The sequence below is a fragment of the Doryrhamphus excisus genome, linkage group LG18 (assembly GCF_037039965.1).
Source record: "Doryrhamphus excisus strain RoL-2023G ecotype Guam linkage group LG18, RoL_Dexc_Guam_v1.1, whole genome shotgun sequence".
Taxonomy (NCBI): domain Eukaryota; kingdom Metazoa; phylum Chordata; class Actinopteri; order Syngnathiformes; family Syngnathidae; genus Doryrhamphus; species Doryrhamphus excisus.
Genome location: NC_136374.1, coordinates 16,822,955 through 16,847,176, shown reverse-complemented (window position 1 = coordinate 16,847,176; position 24,222 = coordinate 16,822,955). Strand labels below are relative to the sequence as shown.

The 24,222-nt window shown below is 40.8% G+C and overlaps 6 protein-coding genes and 3 non-coding genes across 11 annotated transcripts in view; 6 read left to right on the top strand and 3 right to left on the bottom strand.

Annotated features, from left to right (window-relative positions):
- LOC144902022 (uncharacterized) overlaps window positions 1-14,672 on the top strand; it is a 57,613-nt gene extending 42,941 nt beyond the window's left edge. Inside the window, exon 5 of the mRNA XM_078798387.1 lies at window positions 14,663-14,672. The gene's annotated coding sequence lies outside the window, so the exon portion shown is untranslated. The remainder of the gene's footprint in view (window positions 1-14,662) is intronic.
- LOC131106369 (uncharacterized) lies at window positions 1,822-5,365 on the bottom strand. The gene is made up of 2 exons (XM_058055353.2): window positions 5,111-5,365; window positions 1,822-3,757 (listed from the first exon to the last, which is right to left on the bottom strand). The coding sequence occupies exons 1-2, from the start codon at window positions 5,289-5,291 to the stop codon at window positions 2,835-2,837; spliced, it is 1,104 nt and encodes a 367-aa protein (XP_057911336.2). The 5' UTR covers window positions 5,292-5,365; the 3' UTR covers window positions 1,822-2,834.
- Window positions 5,663-10,883, top strand: gnl3 (G protein nucleolar 3). Its single transcript, XM_058055349.2, has 15 exons — window positions 5,663-5,790; window positions 5,909-5,967; window positions 6,028-6,168; window positions 6,251-6,370; window positions 6,434-6,490; window positions 6,553-6,688; window positions 7,269-7,369; window positions 8,092-8,242; window positions 8,322-8,409; window positions 8,486-8,663; window positions 9,473-9,615; window positions 9,812-9,945; window positions 10,149-10,285; window positions 10,473-10,527; window positions 10,591-10,883. The coding sequence occupies exons 1-15, from the start codon at window positions 5,778-5,780 to the stop codon at window positions 10,689-10,691; spliced, it is 1,614 nt and encodes a 537-aa protein (XP_057911332.2). The 5' UTR covers window positions 5,663-5,777; the 3' UTR covers window positions 10,692-10,883.
- On the top strand, window positions 7,886-8,025 carry LOC131106663 (small nucleolar RNA SNORA47). The gene has a single exon (XR_009120110.2). It is a non-coding gene; the product is annotated as a small nucleolar RNA SNORA47 (small nucleolar RNA).
- Window positions 9,660-9,733, top strand: LOC131106662 (small nucleolar RNA SNORD19). The gene has a single exon (XR_009120109.2). It is a non-coding gene; the product is annotated as a small nucleolar RNA SNORD19 (small nucleolar RNA).
- Window positions 10,952-15,193, bottom strand: glt8d1 (glycosyltransferase 8 domain containing 1). 2 transcript variants are annotated; one of them, XM_078798385.1, is made up of 10 exons: window positions 15,140-15,192; window positions 14,936-15,055; window positions 14,765-14,863; window positions 14,476-14,686; window positions 13,327-13,444; window positions 13,171-13,255; window positions 12,308-12,420; window positions 12,037-12,203; window positions 11,839-11,951; window positions 10,952-11,769 (listed from the first exon to the last, which is right to left on the bottom strand). In XM_078798385.1, the coding sequence occupies exons 2-10, from the start codon at window positions 14,943-14,945 to the stop codon at window positions 11,585-11,587; spliced, it is 1,101 nt and encodes a 366-aa protein (XP_078654511.1). In that variant the 5' UTR covers window positions 14,946-15,055; window positions 15,140-15,192; the 3' UTR covers window positions 10,952-11,584. The 2 variants fall into 2 exon arrangements, with proteins under 2 accessions (XP_078654511.1, XP_057911337.2); XM_058055354.2 differs by having other exon boundaries at window positions 14,936-15,193.
- Window positions 15,194-15,935: 742 nt separating this feature from the next.
- trnag-ucc (transfer RNA glycine (anticodon UCC)) lies at window positions 15,936-16,007 on the top strand. The gene has a single exon. It is a non-coding gene; the product is annotated as a tRNA-Gly (tRNA).
- A 491-nt stretch (window positions 16,008-16,498) lies between these two features.
- On the top strand, window positions 16,499-17,550 carry spcs1 (signal peptidase complex subunit 1). The gene is made up of 4 exons (XM_058055363.2): window positions 16,499-16,651; window positions 16,952-17,011; window positions 17,100-17,186; window positions 17,275-17,550. The coding sequence occupies exons 1-4, from the start codon at window positions 16,610-16,612 to the stop codon at window positions 17,398-17,400; spliced, it is 315 nt and encodes a 104-aa protein (XP_057911346.2). The 5' UTR covers window positions 16,499-16,609; the 3' UTR covers window positions 17,401-17,550.
- Window positions 17,551-17,606: 56 nt separating this feature from the next.
- Window positions 17,607-24,112, bottom strand: nek4 (NIMA-related kinase 4). 2 transcript variants are annotated; one of them, XM_058055341.2, is made up of 16 exons: window positions 23,796-24,112; window positions 22,413-22,679; window positions 22,141-22,338; window positions 21,967-22,074; window positions 21,695-21,849; window positions 21,313-21,448; window positions 20,638-21,171; window positions 20,509-20,559; window positions 20,292-20,426; window positions 20,068-20,226; window positions 19,861-19,927; window positions 19,048-19,148; window positions 18,890-18,981; window positions 18,591-18,793; window positions 18,369-18,502; window positions 17,607-18,272 (listed from the first exon to the last, which is right to left on the bottom strand). In XM_058055341.2, the coding sequence occupies exons 1-16, from the start codon at window positions 23,880-23,882 to the stop codon at window positions 18,174-18,176; spliced, it is 2,526 nt and encodes an 841-aa protein (XP_057911324.2). In that variant the 5' UTR covers window positions 23,883-24,112; the 3' UTR covers window positions 17,607-18,173. The 2 variants fall into 2 exon arrangements, with proteins under 2 accessions (XP_057911324.2, XP_057911323.2); XM_058055340.2 differs by having other exon boundaries at window positions 17,609-18,272; window positions 18,576-18,793.
- Between the last annotated feature and the right edge of the window lie 110 nt (window positions 24,113-24,222).

Here is a 24,222-nt window from a genome sequence, read left to right as displayed (position 1 = left end):
CCCGGGCCAACAGTTGCCCCACTCACCCTCCAAAAAATACAATAATTTAGCCAGGAATTCATGTGGGCCAGTCCAGTAGGTGACGGGCGGTAATGTCCCTTTAAGTCGGTTTGCCAACCGCCATTAAACATGGAAGAGGAAGAAGAAGTCGTGAGTTTGTGTGAAGCTACTTAAAATGGAGCAAATTTGCCAGAGAAAGAAGAAACAGTGAGAGAGAAGACGCCAAAAAAAAATATGGGCCGAGAAGTCTGGGTTTCCCTACTGAGACTGCCGCCCCCGTGACCTGGACCCAGATAAGCGGAATAAAAGGGATGGAGAACATATGATGAGGGCCCCTGGCAATGTGGGTCTTAGGCCCCCAAATTGCTAAATGTGCCACTGCCCTACACTACTACTGTTTCATACCACATGAAATAAATATGGTGTTGAGTTCAACTAGCAGGTACAAAGAAAAGGAAAAAAATAAGAAATGGTTACATACATTTACTGAGCCATCATTGGAATGAAAAGTACCCCCCCTGCTGGTGAGTACTTGTTATTAAAAGATACAAACTAGAGCTATCCACAAGTCTAAGGGTGGCAGGTATGCTGGAGCCTACCCCAGATGTCTTTGGGCGAGAAGCGGGGTACACCCTGGACTGGTCACCAGCCAATCACAGGCTGAAACATATCCAACTAAGATGTGTTTGATTTCCTACTCAATTGAATCACCAAAAGTCTGGAGTCAAACATTTATTGACATTCCTGAATTTGTAACATTTACAACCGGAGGCCCAGGTCAGACTGGATCATTTATGTAAACAATGCAACTTTAGCTGTTCGAGAGGTCAGACGCCGGTGTAAAACGTATAGAGTTGTCCCTCGTTTATCACGGTTAATTGGTTCCAGGCCCAACCATGGAAAAATGAATTCCAAGTACGATTCAACATTAATAAACTGAATATTTTCTTCGTTAGAGAGTAGAAAACCTGTTGATGACTTTTAATTACATGTTTTTTACCCTTATTAAAGCCCTGTAAACATTAAATAACACCCCTATAGTCATCACATTTCACAACACTAATGTTGTCCCGAGCTAACGAGCCAGCTTCCAATTTATTTGTTCTAAACTTAAGAAAGTGTTTAGAACAATGTGGGGTAGAAGAACAAAGTCAGAAGCCAAAAACGTACCACTTCCACACTTACCGGGAGATCTTTTTTATGCAATGTAACGTTACTGATGTTTAGTGACCAGAATACTACATGTAACTTCATTCATTCATTTTCTACCGCTTATCCTCATGAGGGTCACAAGGTGCTGGAGCCTATCCCAGCTGTTTTCGAGCCAATCACAGGGCACATATAGACAAACAACCATTCACACTCACATTCATACCTATGGACAATTTAGAGTCGCTAATTAACCTAGCATGTTTTTGGAATGGGGGAGGAAACCGGAGTAGATATGGCCGAGAGTGGAATTGAACTCGGGTGCCCTAGCTGTGTGGCCTGCACGCTAACCACTCAGTAGCCGTGCAGCCTGTTTTTTTAATATTTTTTTTTACTAATTATAGGTCATAGACAACCACAAAAGTGATCATTTATTAATAAATTTCTGCAAAACTGCAACAGACTGTACTGACTGTGTCAATTGTGGGGTGTAATCCTTCATGCCGTAGTAGTAGTGAGCAAATAGAGATAAGAGTTAGTACTACATCGTGCACGGCATAATAAAAAGACGCAGAAAGGCTTGATGAAAACATAACTGTGTGGTATTATTTTACAGGAGAGGGTGTTTGTCTCTCAATATAATACTCTCCATTATTCATCAGTCAGTTGGCAGTATTCAGCTTACTAACAATGCGACACTCGAGGGAAAAAAAACAAAAACAAATACCGTAACCTGTTGGCACAGCCTTGCCAAAAAAATGGTGGACTAATCCTGTTTTTTTTCCTGATTTTGTGCCATGTACTACAATTGGCCATCTGGCCCTTTTTTTGCAATGTAAACAAGAGAAAACCAAACAATTATAATACAATTTCCTGTGTGAAAAGACACCTAACTTTACTTTGCAAATACCAAGTAGTATATTGTTGCATTTTTAATGCCATCTTTCAAGTAAGGATGGGCATGATAATTAACGGATCATTAGGAATTCTGCCGATTGTGCCAAACTGGTTGATGGTTGATCCGGCCTTGAAAGCAAAATGGAGAGCATTACTTGGCTGCAGCGGCGGAGGCACGATTGATTCAGTCTCGGTCTGAAAAACATGAAACTTGAGCCAGTGACGGAACTCTGAGCGACATTATTCCGCTCGTCGTGTAGTTAAATGGGAGTTCAGAACATTCGCAAAGTCGGGATGGGTGCTTGACAAAGGGGAAAATTAAGTATAATTTTTTCCCCCCCATAGCTGCATCGTATTGAGTCGATATTCAGCCCGATTGGAGTCAAGTTACGGCAGAATTCCGCATGACGCAACATCCCATAACTGCTGTCGCGCTGCGCTTCTTTAGACAGCAAAGTGGTTGAAACTGATTTAAAAGCGCCTCTGTCAAGTAGTGCAATCCCGTTTTGCCTCAACCGCTTCGGGTCAAGCAATCACAAACAGAATTCTGAACAGTTAAATATTACTGAATGTCCATTTTTGCACCAAAAATTGTAAAAATACCGATTCCCTGTGGAACACTTAATCGTTAGTTGTGTTACTACAGGGATGAGAATAGAAAATACATGACAAAAACTGTGACACTGAAGTATTATTTGATGTAAAAACGTTCTAAGTTTTAGAAGAGTAGAAAAAAATGTTCATATTTTAAAAAAAAAAAATGTTTTGATGCCAAAGAAACTTGTGCATCATTGCCCCGAGAAATATGTCCCCTCCCGCGTATGTGTCTGGAGATGCCTTTTGATTTTATCCGAGCGGCTGAAGCACTTCCCACAAACGGGGCAACTGTACGGCTTCTCGCCCGTGTGGATCCTCATGTGTACTTTGAGGTGCGCCATCTGGGTGAAGCCCTTCCCGCAGATCTGGCAACGGAACGGCTTTTCCCCCGTGTGGCTCCGCTGGTGCTCCTGGAGTCGGCCGGAGGAGCTGCAGCACTTCCCGCACACGCCGCAGCGGTACGGTTTCTCCCGCGTGTGCACCTGCACGTGCACGTGTAAGTGGCCGACGTGGCTGAAGGCTTCGCCGCATACCTTGCAGCCGAAGGACGATACCTGGCCTTGGAGGGGGGATTTCTGATGGGGGCAGTCTACGGTGTTGGCCGCTTGGCTGCGCATGTGAGACGACTGTCCTCGGTTTGCCACGGGTCCGTTTCCCTTAGCGCCGACCATCTGTCCCACATTCTCCACCCCGATGATATCAATGTTGTTCTCATTTGAGCAATTTGGGTTGACCGGCGCGAGGGGCTGCGCGGTGCTGCTGGAGGAAGCGGGACCCCTGTGCACACCTCCGCTCTCCGCCTTCACGTGCCTCGAGGAGCTGCGGGAGTTGGGATCCCGCTCCCTGTTCTCAACTCCTTGACACAGAGGGAGGTTGGACGTGTGAGGACCGTCCTGCACGTACTCGTTTACGACGCGCTGGGACGAGAACATGTTTTCCGAAGTGCTGCAGGAGCCGTGGCCGCGGAGTTCGTCGTCTCCTTGGTTGGCCCGGAGATCTCGCTTATCCTTGATGTGGATCGGAATACGTTCCGCGTGCCCCATGCTGGGACTCCACTCACGCCGGGGATGCTCGGCATCGTCGTCTTCCAGCGTCAGTGCCATTGATGGGCGGTCTGAGAATGAAACCAGACAGAAGTCCTTGTTGAGCAAACTACACACAATCCTGAGAACAGGTTCATGACGTAGTGGGGGGTAAAAAAAAAAAAAAAAGCTTGTGCGCTTGTCATCAATCAGTCAAATCATTAGCAGTTGTTTGGTTGCAGAGGGAGATGGGGAGGGTAAGCCAAGATTGCCATCAAGTGGCCATTTTGCACAAAGACACGCCTGAAATTACTCTGATATTATATGCTTTGATGAGGTGTACAAAATATATATTTTTTTGGAATAGGACATATGATTTGTTGTGTACTTACTTAGTAAAATCAACCAAGGCAAGATAAACCGTTTTCTTGACGAAATATAAAAGATAAACACAAAAGTACACTGCTAAGAAACACTACTTACCTTTGCATTATGTCGCTGGTGTTGTATTGTTTTTATATATTTTAAATTTAATAAAGAGTTAGCTTATTTGTACACTTATTATTATTATTTTCTGTTTACTATCTGTTTACTATCACGGTTCATGTCTTCATTGTTACTATTGCTACTGGTAAGTTAGACTGTTTCATTTCACTGATATCATCTCCATTGTGACCCTTAGCCATCATTGACATTTAACTGTTCTGTTTGTCACTGTTGTTGTTATGGGAATTCTTGTTTCGCTCCAAATGCGCAAAAACATCAAATAAAATTTCGTGGTACAGGGAAGTAGCCAAAAAAAAATTGTACACTTATAAGACAGTTGAGAATGTAAGATATCGCATTAGCAATCAACAGGGTTCATGATGATGACAGTTTGACCCTGGAACGGATTATTTCTACTGCAGCTATTTGCCTTCCAGCAAGGGGGTATATTGTAAAGTTTGAATAAGAACCATGTTCCATATTTAGTTCCAAATTGAAGACTTAGTAACTGCCTTAGTAAATGTAAGACTAGTAAAAAGACGTAGTAAATGGAGTCGTAGTAACAAACATGGCAACACTTTGTGTTTAAGTAGCGAATATTAGAGTGAGACATTGTGGACAAGATGTTAAATGTATTTAGTTACACCCTTTACAAATAAATCAAATATTAAGTGATGCCTACTTTAAAGATTAAGCCATTATTGCCACAAGTTTACCAATTATATTACGCTAAATATAGGAAATGCGCTAACAAACAAAGGTTGCTAATACGCTAGCATCATCACAATAACAGTTACAGCTAACTAGTGGCTAACGTTGCCTTGGCTCAAAGTGGTTGATTTGGGTGTTTCTTTGCGTATTTGAATGTTCGGACACCCAGCAAACAACCGATAGTGTATAATTTTGAAGGATAAGCTAAATGTCTGGCAAGTCCAACGTTGGTTTCGAGTGCAGCTAACCTGGCCATATTTCAATCCCAGCATCTCGCAGCCTGCGTCTCAGATGGTCGTTCTCTCGCTCCCTGATCGCTATTTCCTCCTGGTACTCCAAAATGGTGTCCTCCACGGACTTGTAGATCTCCTGTGCGGCGAGCATGAGCCGCTCGGTCAGGAAGACGTTTAAAAACTGCAGTTTGGTCATGATCGTGTGCGACTTGGAGTGCTCTCGCTTTCCTCCAAAATGGACCAAAAAGGATGCTGTAGTCGGTCACGTGACAAGGGCCAATTATTGGATTGTATTTTGTTGTCTTTTATTCTGCTGACAATTGAAGTTCAAGTCAAGAAAGTGAAGAAATTTGCAACATAATGCAACAATTGTTCGTAGAAACGACTTTCTTACTTCTTACTTCACAAAATACAACCTTATATGTTCTATTCTATACTGTCTCAGCAACTCGTAATAATATAAATAAAAACAATTACAAATATGTGATAAATTGCAACTGTTTTCTGCTGCAGTGGATACAGTAAGACTTTTTTTAATATTAATTATTGTAATAAACCTCCGAGTCAACAGGTGGCGACAAGTGATTGCGTCGGAGCCTGCTTGAAGCGGAAATGACGTCACGTCTTTACTCTTCCACGTGCGAGAGTAGCACAGTCACATTGGAACCGTCGACAGTCCAAGATGAAACGACCTAGTAAGTAAATAATGTTGTAATGTTAAATATATACGTCATTTGACTGTTTGTTGTGTTATTTTATAATCACAGGTAAACGTCTACATTTGTCGTTAACAACATATCTTTTTGTCCTCAGAGCTAAGGAAAGCGAGTAAGCGAATGTCATGTGCCAAACGGTATAAAATCCAAAAGAAGGTAAGGTTACGATTTTTCTAATATAAATTCCAATAATTTAATATTGACTCGGTTTTATAGGTCAGAGAGCACAACAGAAAGCTCAAAAAAGACGCGAAGAAAAAAGGCTTAAAGAAACCATCGAAGAAAGATCCAGGAGTTCCCAACAGTGCACCTTTTAAAGAGGAAGTCCTTCGGGAGGCGGAGCAGAGGAGACTACAGGTAGCACCCATCCACTCTTGGCCCCTCTTTTACACCATTTCCAGGAACTTATTTACCATTTTCTTCAACCGCTTCATCTCAGATTGAAGAGGAAAAAGAGAGAAGGAAACAAGCTAGTAAATTGGAGCGAGCTCAGAAGCGGAAAAAGGAAAAAGAAGCTGCAAGTAAACAAGCGGAACCCAAAGCCAAGAAAGCACGTCAGGTGAGAAAAAAACATTACGAAAAATATTAAATTATCACTGTTCATGCTGTGACTGCTCTGCAGGAGGAGAAACGTCCGGATAAAACATCTAAACAGTTTCTTTGTAGCCAAGTAAACAGGGTAAGAGCAAGTACACAATCCCGGGGTCGAGCTTTCCCATGTGACGGAGTCCGTCTTTTCAGGTGATTGATGCCGCTGATGTTGTCATAGAGGTGCTGGATGCTCGTGATCCGCTGGGATGCAGATGTCCGCAGCTGGAGGAGGCGGTTTTGCAGAGGGCCGGCAACAAAAAATTACTTCTTGTTTTAACAAAAATAGGTGAATAGGATGACATTCATGTACATGCATGTCATTTTTTCCAGTTAAGTGTATTTATTACGCGCTAATGATGGATCTGCGCGATCGATCGATAGCGCTGCGCCCGAGATGGATCCATTGTGAGCGCACAAATTGATCGATTTGTGCGCTCACGATGGATATAACTGCCATGCGCTGGAGACGGATGCTTTGACACTGCGCTGACGATATGACAATTGATTTGCTAATTGCATACAATGACAGGGTTAGGGTTCAGGGCCCACCCCCCGCCACCGAGAACGGTAACAAAGTGAACTGCCTGAAAATCAAAGATTTTAAATTTTAATGCATCGACTTCTTGTTCATTCTTGTAAGTAACAACGCTCAGCACTGCCATCTGTTGGCATCTAAACAAACTACACGCATCCATCCCGGGCGCAGTAATATACCATACCAGTGCACAAATCGATCGATTTCTGCGCTAACGATGGATCCATCTCGGGCGCAGCGCTATCGATCGATGGCGCAGATCCATCGTTAGCGCGTAACATATATAAATATACATATGAATATAAATAACTTTTAAATTCTTGTGTCGTAGACTTGGTGCCAAAAGCAAACGTGGAACTATGGATTCAGAGATTACAGCAGGAATTTCCAGTTGTGGCCTTCAAAGCATCATTGCCAGTTTCACGCAAAACGGTAGGAGGATAACGCAATGCTTGTTTTTATTTTTATTTTTTTATGCCAACACAGAACACTGTAATTTGATGAAAAATATATTACATTATTAGTAGTATTACCTCTACCAATATTGCTTTAAATAACATTTGAAGAATTTCAGTGGCTTGCGCGGCGGACGAGTGGTTAGCACGCAGGCCTCACAGCTAGGAGACACAAGTTCGTCCATCTCTGTGTGGAGTTTGCATGTTCCCGTGCATGCGTGGGTTTTTTCCGGTTATTCCGGTTTCCTCCCACATTCCAAAAACATGCTAGGTTAACTGGCAACTCCAAATTGTCCATAGGTATGAATGTGAGTGTGAATGGTTGTTTGTCTATACGTGTCCCGCGTCGTGCCCCGCCTCTCGCCCAAAGACAGCCGGGATAGGCTCCAGCAACCCAGATAAGCAGTAGAAAATGAATGAATTGATGAATTTCAGTTTCAATATTTATTTTTTTTAATTGAACAAAGTTATGTGTATTTTGCATTTGGTTGCACGGAGGTCTGAGAAGGTTTAGCAGCCGGTGCGGTGCTGTTCCAAACTGGTTACAACCTCCAACATCAACAGACAAACCATCAATGAACAAGCTCGGATGACGTACGCTGAGCTGGGGTCGTATGTGTTTGTCAACATGTTTTGGTTTAAGTCGTTTGGTACAGTTTTCTAACCCTCTCTCTCTTGTGGTCCTGAATTGATGAGCAGGCAAACAAAAAAAGAAGACTCGGGGCCTCCAATGAAATCTTGGACCAATCCAGAGGAGCCGCCTGTTTTGGAAACACCGTTCTCACTGAGCTGCTCACAAGTTATGCTGCCAGCAAGCCGGAGGGTTCAACTCTCAGAGTTGGTATAGTCGGTAAGGACTCGTATCTGGTACTTTATTTGTTATAGTCTTCAGATGAAATGGTAAACCAAACACTGTTATTTCCTTCCAGGATTTCCAAATGTCGGAAAAAGCAGCCTGATCAACTGTCTGAAGGAAAGTCCCGTGTGCATTGCTGGCGTGGAGAGAGGCATCACAAAGTGAGTTATTATTATTATTATATTCTCATATTTTTATTTCTCATCTGAAAATCTGTGGTTTAATGTTTCCCTTCAGGACGATGCAGGAGGTGCACGTTTTGAGCAACGTGAACCTTCTCGACAGTCCAGGAATCCTGGCCTGTCCTTCCAACGCAGCAGCTTCCTTGGCCCTCAGGAGCCTGCAGGTGGAGGAGGGCGAGGAGAAGGTGCAGGAGGCCGTCAGGACACTCCTCAAACAGTGTGACAAGTCTCAGGTACTGGTACTGGTACTGTCTAGTGCAGGGGTGGGCAAACTACGGGTCTGGGTGAGACTGGGCCGCATCAGGTTTTCCAAAAAAAAAAAAAACGCATTTATTAAAAACAAAAAAAATTTTAAAAACTTCGCTTTGGTTCCAATTTTCTACAAGAAAAGCTCTGATAAAACATTCCACTGTTCTCAAATATCTTACTTTTTATTTTTCTACACAAAATAAGATGAAAAATAAATAATAAGAATAAAGAAAATCAATCAATCAGTAATAAATAAATATTATAATAATAATAAAACGGCAAATAATAATAACTTAAGAAACCACATATAGTTGGTGGGTAGACAAATTATTTTTTTTCAGATTAAAATGAACAAAGCATTATTAGAGCCCTGTAGACATGACAAAACACGACTATAGTCACATTTATACTCTTTTTATTTACAACATATTGCGCAACTGCAGGCTCTTGAGACACATGCTAACTCGCAAACTAGAGAGCTACCGACCTAAACGGTAGCCTTCAAGTTATTTCCTTTAAACTTAAATAGCCAAAAACTTACCACTTCCACACGGATAGGGAGGATAACTATTAACAGTTATTTAACCTTTAACATGAACATGAATCAAACGTAATATTTTTTTCTGGGTACATGATACCATACAGCATCCATATCAAACTTTACATTAAACTTTCATATCAAGGCGGGGGCCTCAAACCAGTGTTGGGCCGTGTGTTTGAGACCTCTGGTCTAGCGCAATGAGTTGAGTGTCATCCTTTCGTCATTCCGGACTATTTGTTCTTGACGTTCCAGGTCATGCTCCAGTACTACGTTGCCAACTACAGGAATGCTGTGGAGTTTTTAACTTTGTTTGCCCAAAAGCGTGGATTCCTGCAAAAGGGGGGCGTCCCAAACCTGGCACAGGCCGCCTCAGTGTTTCTTGATGATTGGACAGGGTGAGCGTTTTGGTTTTCTCTGTGATCCCAAATGACAAATGTCATGGAAATGAGGACAAACTGTTTTCACTGATCTCGGAATGAAGACTGTTAATCCAACTCTGATCCAAAACGCAGCTGTGCTAAAACTATTCTGTTATGTCAGACTCAAGGACGTGCGCACTGAATGTTTTTCCGCGTTTTGACTTTCTCCCAGACCCAAGCTGAGCTACCACTGCAAGCCGCTAAACAGCAGCCTCCCGATCTACATGAGCGACGCCGTGGTCACCGAGATGTGGAACGGCCTGGACCGTAACCAGCTCAACGTAGGCAACGAGAATACTATGAGCAGTACGTGTAATTATGCTTGGCTCGGCTTTGGTGTTGTGTACTGGGACTTGGGATCACGGGGTACTTGGGATAATCATATCTCGATATGGTGTAACTGGATGACATGTCATCATTTTCAAAACAATACACGGCAAGAGCGTGTCAGTAATCCATTGTAGTATGTGATAGTTGGATATATTTCATATATATTTCATCACCCATAGGTGTAAAATTCCCAAACCACGCCAGCAGTATCAGCTTCACGTCCAAAGGTCCCACCGCCGGCTTGCTGGTGGTCAGCGACATCCCTAAAGAAGAACAAAGACCCACAGAGAAGGAGGAACAGAATAATGATATAAAGGTACAACTCGCTGATAGTCGGTCAAAGACTTTGGTCTGTCCACTCCGGAAGTGAGGACAAAAATGCAAGTCTTGATTGACCGGTGAAGACTTCTAATCCAACTCTGATCCTGCTGCTCGACCTAACATCTAGTTGAAGGAATTCTTGATTTCGTCACATTTGACTTTTGAAATGTTTTTCCTTACAGACTAAAGAAAGCGCCGAGACAAATACGGATGAACCAGAAGAAGTGGCACCCCAAGGTACTTTTATATTTTCTTCCATCTCACCCGTGTGAACACCCATTAAAAGATTTATCTTTCCAGAAAAAACAAAGCACGTCCACTTCAAATCGGTACCCATTGACATCAGCCTCTCTACGGGAGCAACAGATGACGCCTACGACTTCAACACTGATTTTGTATGATTCTGAATCCAAGTGGTGGACTACTCCAGACCAGTGTTCACTGTAAACCCGGAAATAGTGATGTTGAAATCTTATCAGATTCATCACTCGTCCATAAACAGAAGTTACATCTGTATCCATGTGTGCAAATGTTGTATATAAAACACAACCGATGTAATAAACCAGAGTTCCAATGTAAATCGTGATTTTTTTTTTTACCTGATTAGACATTTTCATACACTTGTGAAATGAGCTTGCTCACCAAGAAGAACTTTTAAGATAAATACGCAAGGTTTATTTCATATACAATATAAAAAGACATTTACACACCAGCTTGTGATGAAATATAATACTGTATTCAATTTGTGCAAGTGTTTGCTTAGTGGTTTGCATATAAGTCAATCAAAACCACATCGTAATGGTTAGCATTATTTGTAAAAAAAATATATATTTTTAATGTTGGAAATATTTTTAACTTGAAGTACTGAACCTGTACAGTGTTTCCACAGGAAGCATTGAACTGAGGTAATTGACTAAGTTGGCCCACTGTAAACATTTGGGATATTATTATTGGTATCTGCATATCGGGGTGCTTTACTAGCACAAGTTGGATATCAAAAATGTTCTGAATTCATCATGGAGGATGCTTATTTCATAGCGATGACCTAATTGGGTAAAAAAATAATTTTGAGGAAGCTATTGGTGTATTACTTTTAAAAGCTTAACGTAAGGTTAATACTAAAGCAGCTGCGATTTGAGGGTACTGTCAAACTCTTATAGTGTATGTTTGAACTCAAAAGAGAAGTGGTGAATAAAGTTTTTAGCTTCTGTACTCGTGTTCCTGAGATATCCTGAGAACGGTGAGTTTGCTCTGGCTTGGCTTGGCTGCTCGGATATTCACTTCACAAAGTCCTCTATTTCTCCCCCCCGTGTCTTCGGATTGGATAAAACTTTCCAGTGGGGTCCGGAATGAACCACTTGTCCCACACGTCAGTGAAGGACGACCCCCTCCCCCAAGGCTTGTAGTGTCCATTCCAGTGAAGGAGTTTAGCCGCTTTTACAAACTGCGGCGAGTAGCGGTTCCCGGCGCCTGTAGTGCCTGTAAAACGTTGTCGTATTCAGTAATGCGATGTGTGAATAAATGGGTTCTCATTTGTCCTCAACTTACCAAGGTGCCTGATGTGCCACATTGGGTCAACTGCTGAGTGACGCTTGTAAAAAACGATGAGCAGCGGCGGAGTGGTGATGCTCTCTGCCAGTGTTTTACTGTATAGATCCTCTCTGTGGGGGGGGGATAAACAAATGCATACATGTTCTGAATTTGTCGGAAACTTGTAGCGAGCGAGCGAGTGACGGAGTGACTGACTGCGTGTTTAGCGTCATCCAGTGCTCCAGTTGACCAGTGATGTTCGAGTTCTTCCACTCGGTCAAGTTGGCCACGATGACTCCCGGATTGAACGAACACGTGTTGGCCCTCATGCCGAGCTGTTTAATGGCCTCCTTCTTGAAGTCCAGGAAGCCTATGTAGTTATTCTGTTCCAAAATAAAAGTGTTTTTTTTTTTTATTAAAAGCCATTTTGCATGCAACAAGAAGCCGATTAGGGGCCACGTTTCCAATGTAATGTAAAGGTCCCTACCTGATTTCCAGCCCCTCGTACAATGCCCTTAGCGGACGCTGAATCACAGTCATCAGAGAAGGCTGCTGCATGTCCAGATTTTAAACTTGTTTCATAAAGATCTTTAATATCTCCTGAAACCAAGAAAGAAGAAGGTGATATTTGCAGGACAAAAATAGGGAATAGGTTGTGTCCAGTGGCGTCGTTAGGCCTATTTTAGGGGGGCTTCAGTCCCCCTAAAATGTTCATAAGCCCACCCTAAATAATGTTCAAATAAAAAAAAAAAGATATAATTTTAGGGTTTTTTTAGGGGGCTGAAGCCCCCCTAAATTGTTCTTAAGCCCCCCAAAATAATGTTCTAATTTAAAAATTAATTAAATTAAATAAAATAATAATAAAAATAAAATAAATGTTCTTAAGCCACCCTAGATATTTTTATATTTTTTTTATTTTTTTTTTTTAAACAAAAAAATTTCTGATAAATGTTATATAATAGGGCAAAAGCAGACTAATAAGCAAGCCAATAAGCAGACCAATACTAGCCTACTACTACTAATACAAGTAGTAGTAGTAATAATCAGAAGAATAATAATGATGATAGTAATAATAATAGGCTAATGAATAATATAATAATGATTATTATATCATTAATCACTGTCCACTGGACAGAATGGTTGCAGAGCTTGAGCAGCGGTTTTGCAGTGTAGATTGTGTGTACTTGTGTACATTTAATGGTGACCTAAAACTATTGAGTATCTCTACTAAATCTGTACAAAAGTGGGAAAGTTATTTCCCGCTTCTTGTTCCTTATTTGGTTTTTGGATTTTTTTTTTTTTTAAATCCCCCGTCCTCAGAACCTAGTGACGCCCCTGGTTGTGTCTTACCTTGCACAATAATATCATCATCCAAATAGATGGCTTTCTCCGCCTCAGGCAGGTATGAAGGCAAATAATATCTGGCAAAAGTCAGCTATAAAAAAAAAGTTTTCAATAAAACTTAAGGTCAATATGAGGAGAATAAATACTCATTAAGTGTCTCACCGGTTTTGTCGTCTCCACCAGCTGAGAATTTTTAGGTGTCTTCCCAATCAGCAGCTCAGGCTTGAAGAGAACGATCTTATATTTGATATTTTTTAGTCGAGGACTACTCAGCCACACCCTGGTAAAAACAAACAATCAAAAAAATTATTTTCCACAATTAAAAAAAAAAGTGTTCTCTCTTGGGTGCACTGGTGTAATGTCACAAGACAAGAGAACCACTAATATGAAGTTGCAAACCATCGGACCGGATTTCACAACTATTAGAAGACAGAGTCAAGACGTCGGCTGACCAATTAGGCTCAAATCTTACTTATATTCTACACGTAAGGGTTTGAAACCCTTTTGAAAGAGTGGAAAAGAAGGACAAAGTAAGAAGACAAATGTACCACTTCCACACTGAATGGGAGGAGAACCTATTTTCACTCTGCAAGATAAGGTAATGTAATAAAGATGGACGTCTCCATGTAACATTACTGCTGCTTCATGGCCAGGACACTACGTAGAAGGACTAAGTAAGAAGACAAATGTACCACTTCCACACTGAATGGGAGGAGAACCTATTTTCACTCTGCAAGATAAGGTAATGTAATAAAGATGGACGTCTCCATGTAACATTACTGCTGCTTCATGACCAGGACACTACGTAGAAGGACAAAGTAAGAAGACAAATGTACCACTTCCACACTGAATGGGAGGAGAACCTATTTTCACTCTGCAAGATAAGGTAATGTAATAAAGATGGACGTCTCCATGTAACATTACTGCTGCTTCATGGCCAGGACACTACGTAGAAGGACTAAGTAAGAAGACAAATGTACCACTTCCACACTGAATGGGAGGAGAACCTATTTTCACTCTGCAAGATAAGGTAATGTAATAAAGATGGACGTCTCCATGTAACATTACTGCTGCTTAGTGGCCAGGACAGTACGTATTAATTGCATAGACCACAGTCTACCACAAAACAGCTAACATTAATTAACTTTTCTGAAAACCACCATATTGCAACAAGCAAAAATCAAACCGCAATATTGCAAGGTACGACTGCAACGATAAAATATAAATATGAATTCACAAGTCCTTACAAGGACAGAATTTATTGACAGCCATGGTGGTTCTCATTCGGTGTACCCGCCCTACTGCCCTTACTTCAAGTGATCCACTGTGTCATTGAGGGTGACAACGGTGAAGACAACATTGGCTTTGGTGTTCTGGTAGATGCTGTTCATGGCGGCCACAGCAGCACCAAGCCTCTCCTCAGCTGCACTGATGACAACAGGGATCTCGTCCCCTGTTCTCGCCACGTCCACTCTAAAGTCTGGAGATAATTCAGCCTCAAAGGGGAGAATGGCTCCAGTATCTGCAGGAGAGCACATCAGGATTTTAGCGTTAGATTGTAGCATTAAAGCTGTGTCCGCATTGTAGAAGCACTACCTACGTGTGGTTTCTTTGTGTAGGAAGTCGCTGAGGTTAAGGAGATTCCGTTGTATTATGATCAGGAAAGCCACGCCAAGTAGCACAAGGATGACCACGTTCACTGGAGAACCACAACCAAGCGTGCTTACGTCAAGAAACCGCATTATTAACAGGTGAAAACATGTAAACGTACCTTTCCTCATTGCTTTGTCTGTGTGGTATTCTGTAGCCAATAACACCGTCCTTCTACATACACTAAGACGCCACGTTGTATAGTTTATCAGTAGTGGTAAGCTAATGTACTGCTGCAAAACTGCAAAAAAAATCAAATGTTAGCACATTTAACCGACCGGGTACATTTTAACTATATAGTAAAACATGTATATTAAATACACACACAGATCCACCAAACTGCCAACTCAACATCAACAACTCCATTCGACCGTATAAATAGTCGTCCGCGGCTTGCCTGATTAAAAGTTAATACTAGATTACTTCCTACTTGAGCGAGTCTGAAAGAAAATATGTTGTTTTAGAACATATAATTTTAAAACCCTTGATATGTATGTATACATTTTTCGCATTATGAAAAATGTCCAAAATGTCTCAACATTTTTAGTCTGGCAAATGATTAAGCTAGCCCAAGCATATAAGGCATAGAGGATCATTTTAAAACAAACTTTTTAAAACTAACTTTATAAACACATAAATATACGGAAAGGTATACAAATAAAAGTAAAACCATTTAAATTAAAACAATTTGTTAATATCTTGAGTGCCTTTTTGTTACCAGATTTTTAAAATAAATTGAATATATTGTTCAACATGTTTGACAAAAAAAATAAACAATTATACAGCTAAATTTGCATCTGTGGATGCGTCACTGTAGACACACTTCATATTTTTATTATCAATTACTTTGGCAAATTCTACATATTTGATGTAATTGGTGAAAATCTAATGTACATATGTACTGTATATCATTGGACACGACAATTGTAGTTTTGTACAAAATATAATAGCTTACAAAAATGAGTGTTTTACATTTATTGTCTTTATGTTACATCTATGTATACAGGACATAATATAATACATAACCCCCACTACTTCACTGCAAACTACAAGTACAGCGTATGTACGACTAAACACCAATTTACATTTTTGTTTAAATTTGGACGGTCAATCTTCACAAGGCGTTGGTGGTATAGTGGTGAGCATAGCTGCCTTCCAAGCAGTTGACCCGGGTTCGATTCCCGGCCAACGCATACTTTTTTTCGAAGTGTTGTATTTTATTTAAACAGTTGGAAGAGTAGTTGAGCAAAACAAAGACAAGTAAAACAGCAGACACTACTGGACACTTCAACTATTAATTCAACTACTAATTGAATTTTTCCATTTACTTTTCAATGTGTTCTTTCTGTTGTCTTTGATGATGGCTCTGAATTAACCTTTGAAACTTGCTGAGAAAAACCACCACATACGTGACGTCATCAAAAAGGGTCATCCCAAATATTTAGAATATAGTAACGAAGAAAAGAAAAACTGAACTTGGAAACAGGAGTTATTTTAGGAGTTTAAGGTATTCTAGTCACATTGAAAGCATGGAGGGTTTCGGGAAATACATACATTGTTTAGATAGAAGGATTTAGTTTTTCTACGATGATAATTATCATTGTATTTTTGTTTTTATTTTGATTGGTCTCGATCCAGCATCTCGATCCAGACTACTTACCAAAAGGGGGCGGTAATGCGCACCATTACATACTGGCCAACCGCCAATAAAAAAGAAAAAGAAGCGGTCTTTATGTGACGTATTTTTCATGCCGGAAACCAAATCTGTTAGGTTGTCGTGTCACAAGTGATAGACATGAAGATGCCGTGTATATTCAACTCAGTTCCCACGCATATGGTAAACGCTTTATTTTCTGTTGCTGCTTGCTATCGTATTATGTTCCAAATACGCTCTGCTATAGGCTGTTTACGATAGCTAAACTTATGATGCTGCTAGCTGGTGTTATGCTAATCGTCACTGCTAAGACTAACGACACCATAGCTTTACTACTGTAATGTGTTCAGTGGAAAAATTAATTTAAGTGACCCTTGGTTGTCCTAATGCGGTTTTAGGTTTCCCAACATGATGTACCCCTCTGTAAAATATTTAAAAGTTTTTAAATGGGCTTAGGATGCTAATTCATTTGATTTGTTACAGGATTATAAAGGCCAAAAATTGGCAGAACAGATTTTCCAAGGAATAATTATCATCTCTGCGGTGACTTTATACACACACACACACACACACACACAATACCAGTCATGGCTGTTTGACTTTTTACACAATCCTGATTTTGCCTCTGCAGGTGATTGGATTTGTGTATGGTCTTATCATTCAACAATTTGGATGGACTGTATACATAGTCCTGGCCGGATTTGTTATTTCGTGCATCGTAAGTTGATCAATCTATTTTCAAAATAAATCCACTCTGTCTTGTTTAATAATGTGTGTCTAATAATGTCCTATTGATATTTTTTTAGCTGACTCTGCCCCCCTGGCCAATGTACCGAAGGAATCCCCTGTGCTGGCAGCCTCTTATACCAGAGAGCAGTGCCGACTCCAACCAAAGGCCTCAGGAGAGCCTGAAGAAAAAGAAGCACAAATAACTGCTCCTCATTTACTTATATGTGCATCCTTTTATATTGGAAATCATTTTTGATTGATCTCGCAGCCCCCAGTTACAGAATTTGAAGAAAAACTTTGTTGTGTTACAATGTTGACGTAGATGCGTGGCTAATAAAATGTCAATATAATAACAGTGAGTGTGTATGTCATATAGAAGAAAACTTACTTGAAACAAGAACCACAAATTACAATTTCAACATATTTATGGAAGGATTTATCAGAAATATTTTCCATGTTAATAGCCATTATAAAATGGTGTCTAAATTACTTTGTATATAAGACAAAGACAAATAAGTACCTGCAAAAGATACAATACAGCTGCTAACATACAGTGATAATCTGGCTCACATAACTTATCTAAGTACTCCACTAGAGCAAGTAGAAGGACAGATTCCTTTTAACGTGATTGAAAATATTTGCATAGGCATCATTAAACGACAATGGAGGATACAAACACGGGTGTCCAAACTTGTTTGTGTCAGGGCTGCATGCAGATGTAATGATTGAAGAATGATGTATTTTTTGCATTACAACAGTCATGGGCTATAAAGCAAATTATTGTCATATCTAATAATATATCTCAACAGTATTTTTTAGAATATATAAGGCCCAGTAACAACATGCAGCCACCCGTGCCACACTTTGAACACCCCTGATGAAAACACATGTACAGTAATTGACGTTGTCTATGGTATTGGTGCAATGATGACACCAAAAAGCATCAACGTTAATTCAAGGAAAGTGTTTTCTTTCCTTAAACCTTGAAGGCTATCTCCTCAAAGAACTTCAGTTGTCTCACCATCACAGCATAAGATTGATACTTTTCGTCTCCCATCTGCTGACGAAGGCACAGCTGCAATGAAAGAGATAAGTACATTAACTGTCCTACCTTCAGATACTTTTCTGCTTAATCACACGGTTGGTTCTTCCTGACTTCTTAAAAACATACTTCTCGTTTAATGTCGTCCTCCTCCTCCATGATTTCCAGGACTTTATCCAACAACTTGACCCCCAGGCCCTTCACCACATCAGTTCTCAGGAGCTCAATGGCCCTCCTGATCTTGGCCGGACCTGATGAGGAACCTTAAAGAAAGCCAAAAAAGTACTAGTTACCACCACAGCACACCAGCTAACTACAGTTTGTGTGGTATCCAACCTATTGGAATTTCACCAAGTGACAGGTTCTCCGCTTCCTGACGACTTTTCCCATGAAGCACCAGGGTGTCTCTGTACTTCCTGTTCAGTTTGAACTCTGGTGATGCCGTGGTGCCAAATTCCCTGTTGACCACCTCGTTTGCGGCGTCTCCACCGACCATCCTCAAGGTTTGGGTCATCATGTGGACTAAATCCTGCATGTCTTTGGATTCGGCTCTTCTGTGGAGATGAGCAAAAATTTCACACACCTTAGTGTTGGTTTGATCATGTTGGTGTGTTCGAGAAGATGCACCTTTTTCAGCTTTACTTCCTCACCTTTCTCCACCATCTCCCTCTGAATGCTCTGTGGAGCTTGTGGATGAGCCGCACTCTTCTTCATCTGACTTTCGCTCCAGAAATTTGTCCCGCTGCAATGAACGACAAAGGCTTTCAACTGAAGGCAGGAGTCCGCCTGAACTGAAGAGAAACTGTACCTGAGCGGTCTCGGTAATGACGTCTGAAGTAGAGCCGGTTACAGGAGTGTTGCCGGGTCGAGCCTTGGAAGTGGTGACATCACACGATGCTCTCACAGCACCTTTAATAACCATAAATGCAGTAACTTTAATGGAAGCCAGGGGCGGCACTAGGTTCTGAGGACAGCGGGGGGGGGCTTAGCCCCCTGGAGATGCACAGGATATGAATAAATGTAGGAGACATTCAAATCATTAATCATTATATTACTCATTAGCCTATTATTATTACTACCATCATTATTCTTCTGATTATTACTATTACTACTAGTAGTAGTAGCAGGCTAGTATTACCCTGCTTTTGCCCTATTATATAAAATTTGTCAGACATTTATTATTTACATTTATTTCCTTTTTATTTTTTTATTTCATTTCATAATTTTATTTTTTAATAGAACATTATTTAGGGGGGCTTCAGTCCCCCTAAAATTATTTCATTTAATCATTTTATTTTTTAGGCATTTAGGCTAGTATTAGCCTGCTTATTGGCTGGCTTATTTGCCTGTTTTGCCTTATTACATGAAATGTGTAAAAAAAAAATTGTAAAAAAAAAAGTCAATAATTTTTTTTTAATCAATTAAAAAATATCAAATTATTTGGGGGGGGCTTAAGAACATTTATTTTATTTTTATTTTATTTCATTTCATCATTTAATTTTTTTTTATTAGAACATTTTTCAGGGGGGCTGAAGTCCCCCTAAAATAGGCCTAATGACGCCACTGATGGAAGCGCTGGTGCACTTTAACAGGTAAGACTAAAACAATAAGATTCAAGTACCTGATGGACAGGTCATGTCTTGGGACTGCCTCAGTCGCCGTCTCTCCCTGGCGGATAAAGGACGCTCCTGAAAATTGACATTAATTGTCTGTCAGTCAATATGAAATGACTAACTACAACAACGAGAACTTTTGATACAGCTCCTGCACTGGGTGTAAACCTTTCCAATAAATCGGGCCGTGTAAAATTATGAAGTAAGCATTTTACCTGTGGCATATGAAAGTGTCCGTCCCCTGAAGAATGAACAGATTTTGAGGTTACAGTCACGTTAGTTTTCTTGCCATCTGTGTCTTTGTTTCTCTTCCTTGCCTCTGCTCCAGCTTCAACAGGAAGTGGAGGCAAAGGTCTGGAAGCTGCCACTTTAGTCTAAAGAAGCAAGACCGAAGATGTCAAAAATGCATTTGTCAATTGTTAACCAACGAGCTCTTCACCATCTCCTGGTTGCCGTTTGTCTGCGCTGTCTTCCTCCCACTGTGCTGATGTTCAGGGGCGGATTCTAGGGTAGCCGCAACTGGGGTTAGATCTGGTGTCTTGATTTGGAAGGGAGACTCCTCTTCAATAGGTTCCTAAACAGACACAATTACTGAAGCGCACATGAAAACCTGACTTATTGAGGTCAAAGAATGGACACAATTGTTGATCATTTACCAGAGTTGGAGGTAATGCTTCAAGCAGCTTGTCTGTGGACTCCAAACTTTCCTGAAAAGGCAACAATTCATACATGAGAATAATTAAAGAACTGAAATATTTTGCTGTTAATGTCATAAATTGGCTTACTTGTACATGTTGTGCTGGAGATCTCTTCCCATTTTTATGAACCATATTCCCCACAGTGTTTTCCACACTGATTGTACGTACAGATCTGCTGTCTTCTTGCTGCTCATCTAGTTTTGGATTTGGCATGTTAGCCTCTTTAAGGAGCTCCACCGTGTCATCTTTTTCATCATCTGCCGCCTTTTTCTCAGAGACGGAAAATGTGTCCTTAAGTGGATGAATGTGTTCAAATCCGTTGGAATCTTTTCTTTCATCTCCTCGCCTTCTGTCTGATACACACTTCAGTGGGGGCTTATTGTGTGTCGGAGGTAGAGAGGCCTCTTTTTTCCCGACCTGGGGTGCATCCAGCTGCCTCTTTATCACGTCTGCGTCCTCCTGTGGACGCATGTCAATCTGGATGTTGCTTACAGTTGCCAAGGATGTGATGTTGCTTTTGAGAACGTCAGGTGAGGGGGGTTTATGAGGTGTTGGAGGGATCTGGACTGGGTTGCCACCTGTGGGACCATTTAGATTCTTGTGGTGCTGTAATTTCTCTTTCTATTGAAAAATATGGAGATGAAAAAAAAACAACAGAAAAATGTTTGTAGTTTTTTTGTGCTGTTTTTTTATTCACTGTATGCAAATGACTGTTGGCCAATTATGCAAATTCAACAATTACATCATCCATCAAACACATACCTGTTTCAACCTGGGAAGAGGTTCTGGCTTAGGATTTGGAGGCAATCGCTCAGGTTTTGGCTGAGGGGACACCACGTTGGTTGCATTGTTGTTTCTTATGTCACTGACAGCTTTCTTTCTCGACTTGGCAGTTTTTCTGAGCAAGAAACACAAGAGACTCAATAAAAGAAACGATGCCATGTAAAAAAACGATATAGGATGTGGTAACATTTACAAAGCAAACTGATGAACAGCTAAGAATTAGACTCATCGTTTTTAAACCTATTTTATAGACTGAAAAACAACAACAAACACGCTGTGAGCAAATAAATGCAAACGGGTGTGCATATCCGTCAAACACGGAATTTGAGTTATTCCCATTTGGCCTGACTGTGTTACTTACTCTTTGGTGGCTTCAAGGAACATGGCGATTTGTCGTTTGATGTAAGGGTGCCGCAGGATAAGTTTGACATCAGGCCTGTCCTCGGGCCTCTTACACAACATGCTCTTGATCAGCTCTCCCAGCTGAGGGTCATATTTACTTGGCATCTGTGGCAGCTGAGGAATAAAAAAAAAACGAAATGTGATTTTGGAAAATGGTCATCTTGGAATTAAAGTGGAAATGTATGGGGAAAGAAGAAGTTGTAAAGTGCACATAAGACAAAAACAACCTACCTTTCCTTCTACAATGCGATACACCAGCGAGTTCATATCTTTGGCATTGAATGCGTGCTTAAGTGTGGACATCTCATACACACAGCAACCCAAGGCCCATACATCGGACTGGAAAAGAAGACACGTTCATAGTAAAGCGTTTGTCCTCATATAAGAGGATAATAAAGGAAATACCTTGTAGTTATAGGGTTTATTAGAAAAGAGCTCTGGGCTCATGTAGTAAGGGGTCCCTATAAGCGTGCTGGCCATGTCATTCTGGTTCTCCAATACCCGTGCGATGCCAAGGTCCCCGACTTTGATAATGTTTGTCTTTGTCAGGAAGATATTCTGTGTTTTAAGATCCCGATGAAGAATATTCCTTTCATGCAGGTACTGAAAGTGATCACATAAACAATTCGGTGATAACTTGACTCCATGTGGGGTTTTAATTACTATAATAAACCTACCTGGAGTGCCATGGCAATCTGGACAAACCACTCTACCACCTGTCTCTCAGGTAGGAGCTCTCCCTTTTGCTGTTTGAGTCTGTGATAGAGGTCGCCGCCTTCGCAGAAGCCCATCACGATGTACAGCTGGAGGTCAGCTCCTTCCCAGGACTCCCTGTATGTGACGATGTTGGGATGTCGGAGCTGGGATAGAAGCTGGGCCTCCTGCTCTGCAGCACGACGTTCCCGCTTGGAAGAGGTGGTTAAATTGAGCTTTTTGATGACATACTGGGATGCAAATGGAGAGAAAAAAATTGACATTGTGCAATGTATTGTAATAAACATAAACATTTTGAAATGTACAGATCTGGTACAGACTAAAACAGTCATACACAAAGGCAACATCTAATTAGTAATGTTATTTAAACAAGAGAGGAGAAATAGAACCACAAAGAAATGTCTCAAAAACAGCAGTGGGGACCAGATCCCGTTTGTAAGTCAACATCTTTGACCATCCAGCACCATGTGTTGATGACCTTTGAGCCAGAACATGACCAAGGACACAACAGCAGTGACAGGGATGGAGAAAGCGGGATTTGCACTGTGCCCGGTTACTGGATGACATGCTGTGTGCTTCCTGAGCCGCGCCACATCCTGCTGGGACAAACATCTGCGTACCCAGCACTAAAAACATTTAGCATATGTGGCACAGATGACGTTTTCCATGTACCAGTCAGTATGAGCTCCAGTAGTTTATGAACCATTATAAGCATATTGTGCTTAAAAGATAGATGGAAGAAGCAGAATCAGTGTCTATGCAGGTCATACTGCAATTAATACAATTTAAGATCTATTTCACATCCATAGTGCTGTTGAAATATTTCTGAGTGAGATTGAAGTTTATGCTGTTTATGAAGTCTCATTAAGTAAAAGTAAAGTTGATACTTTTGAAGGACTTTTAATATCCCTGAGAATGCTGAGAAGCAGAATAGAATTTTTTTATTAATTGATTTATTATTAATCATATATTGAGTATTGATTTATTCATTACACGGCATTGTTGTCTTGCATTTATTCTTGTCATTATCAAATAAGCTACCTACCAAAATACATTCTTCAATGTAGTTGTCTCAAATTAATTAATTAAATTAAAAATTAACGCAAATAACAAGTATTATGTAACCATTTTCTAAATACGTTTAAGTATCAAAGTTGTACTTGGTGTGGCTAACGTGTGATTGGATGGTTTATGCCATGCAATCACAGTACACGTAAACAAACCACTTAGCACTCCGAGGCTAACTGCTATACCGTGTTAGCTACGCATTTAGACGGGTCCATTAATGGCTTAAGTGTAGATTTAATAGTTGTGGTGTGTATGTTTCAAACATGGTCTTTTCTCACCTGTTTTCGGTCTGTTCTGTGCTTCACCAAGTTCACCTCTCCGTAGCTGCCTTTCCCCACCACCCTGATGAAAACATAATTATCCATCTTTCTTTAGGAGTCTTCATCACCGGGCCGGACTACACGGGTTTTAAACAGCATTCCCGATATGAGGAGACGTGTTTATTAGGCGCATAACGGAGCTGGAAAGCCAAGGAAAACATGTGAAATGTGTTCGTTAAAGTTCGAAGCTAGCTTAATCCGGAGATTTTTTTTTTAAATACAGGAAACCATAAGTGGAGCTTTCAGTCACTAAGCAACTGGCAGCAGACGACGGCAGGAAGTTCTACAGGCTCTATAAAATGGCAGCTTCGTAGCATACTGCTCTCTAGCGGTAGGTTAGTGAATTGCAATTAATGTACTTTTTCTGGGAGATACACTCCACTAG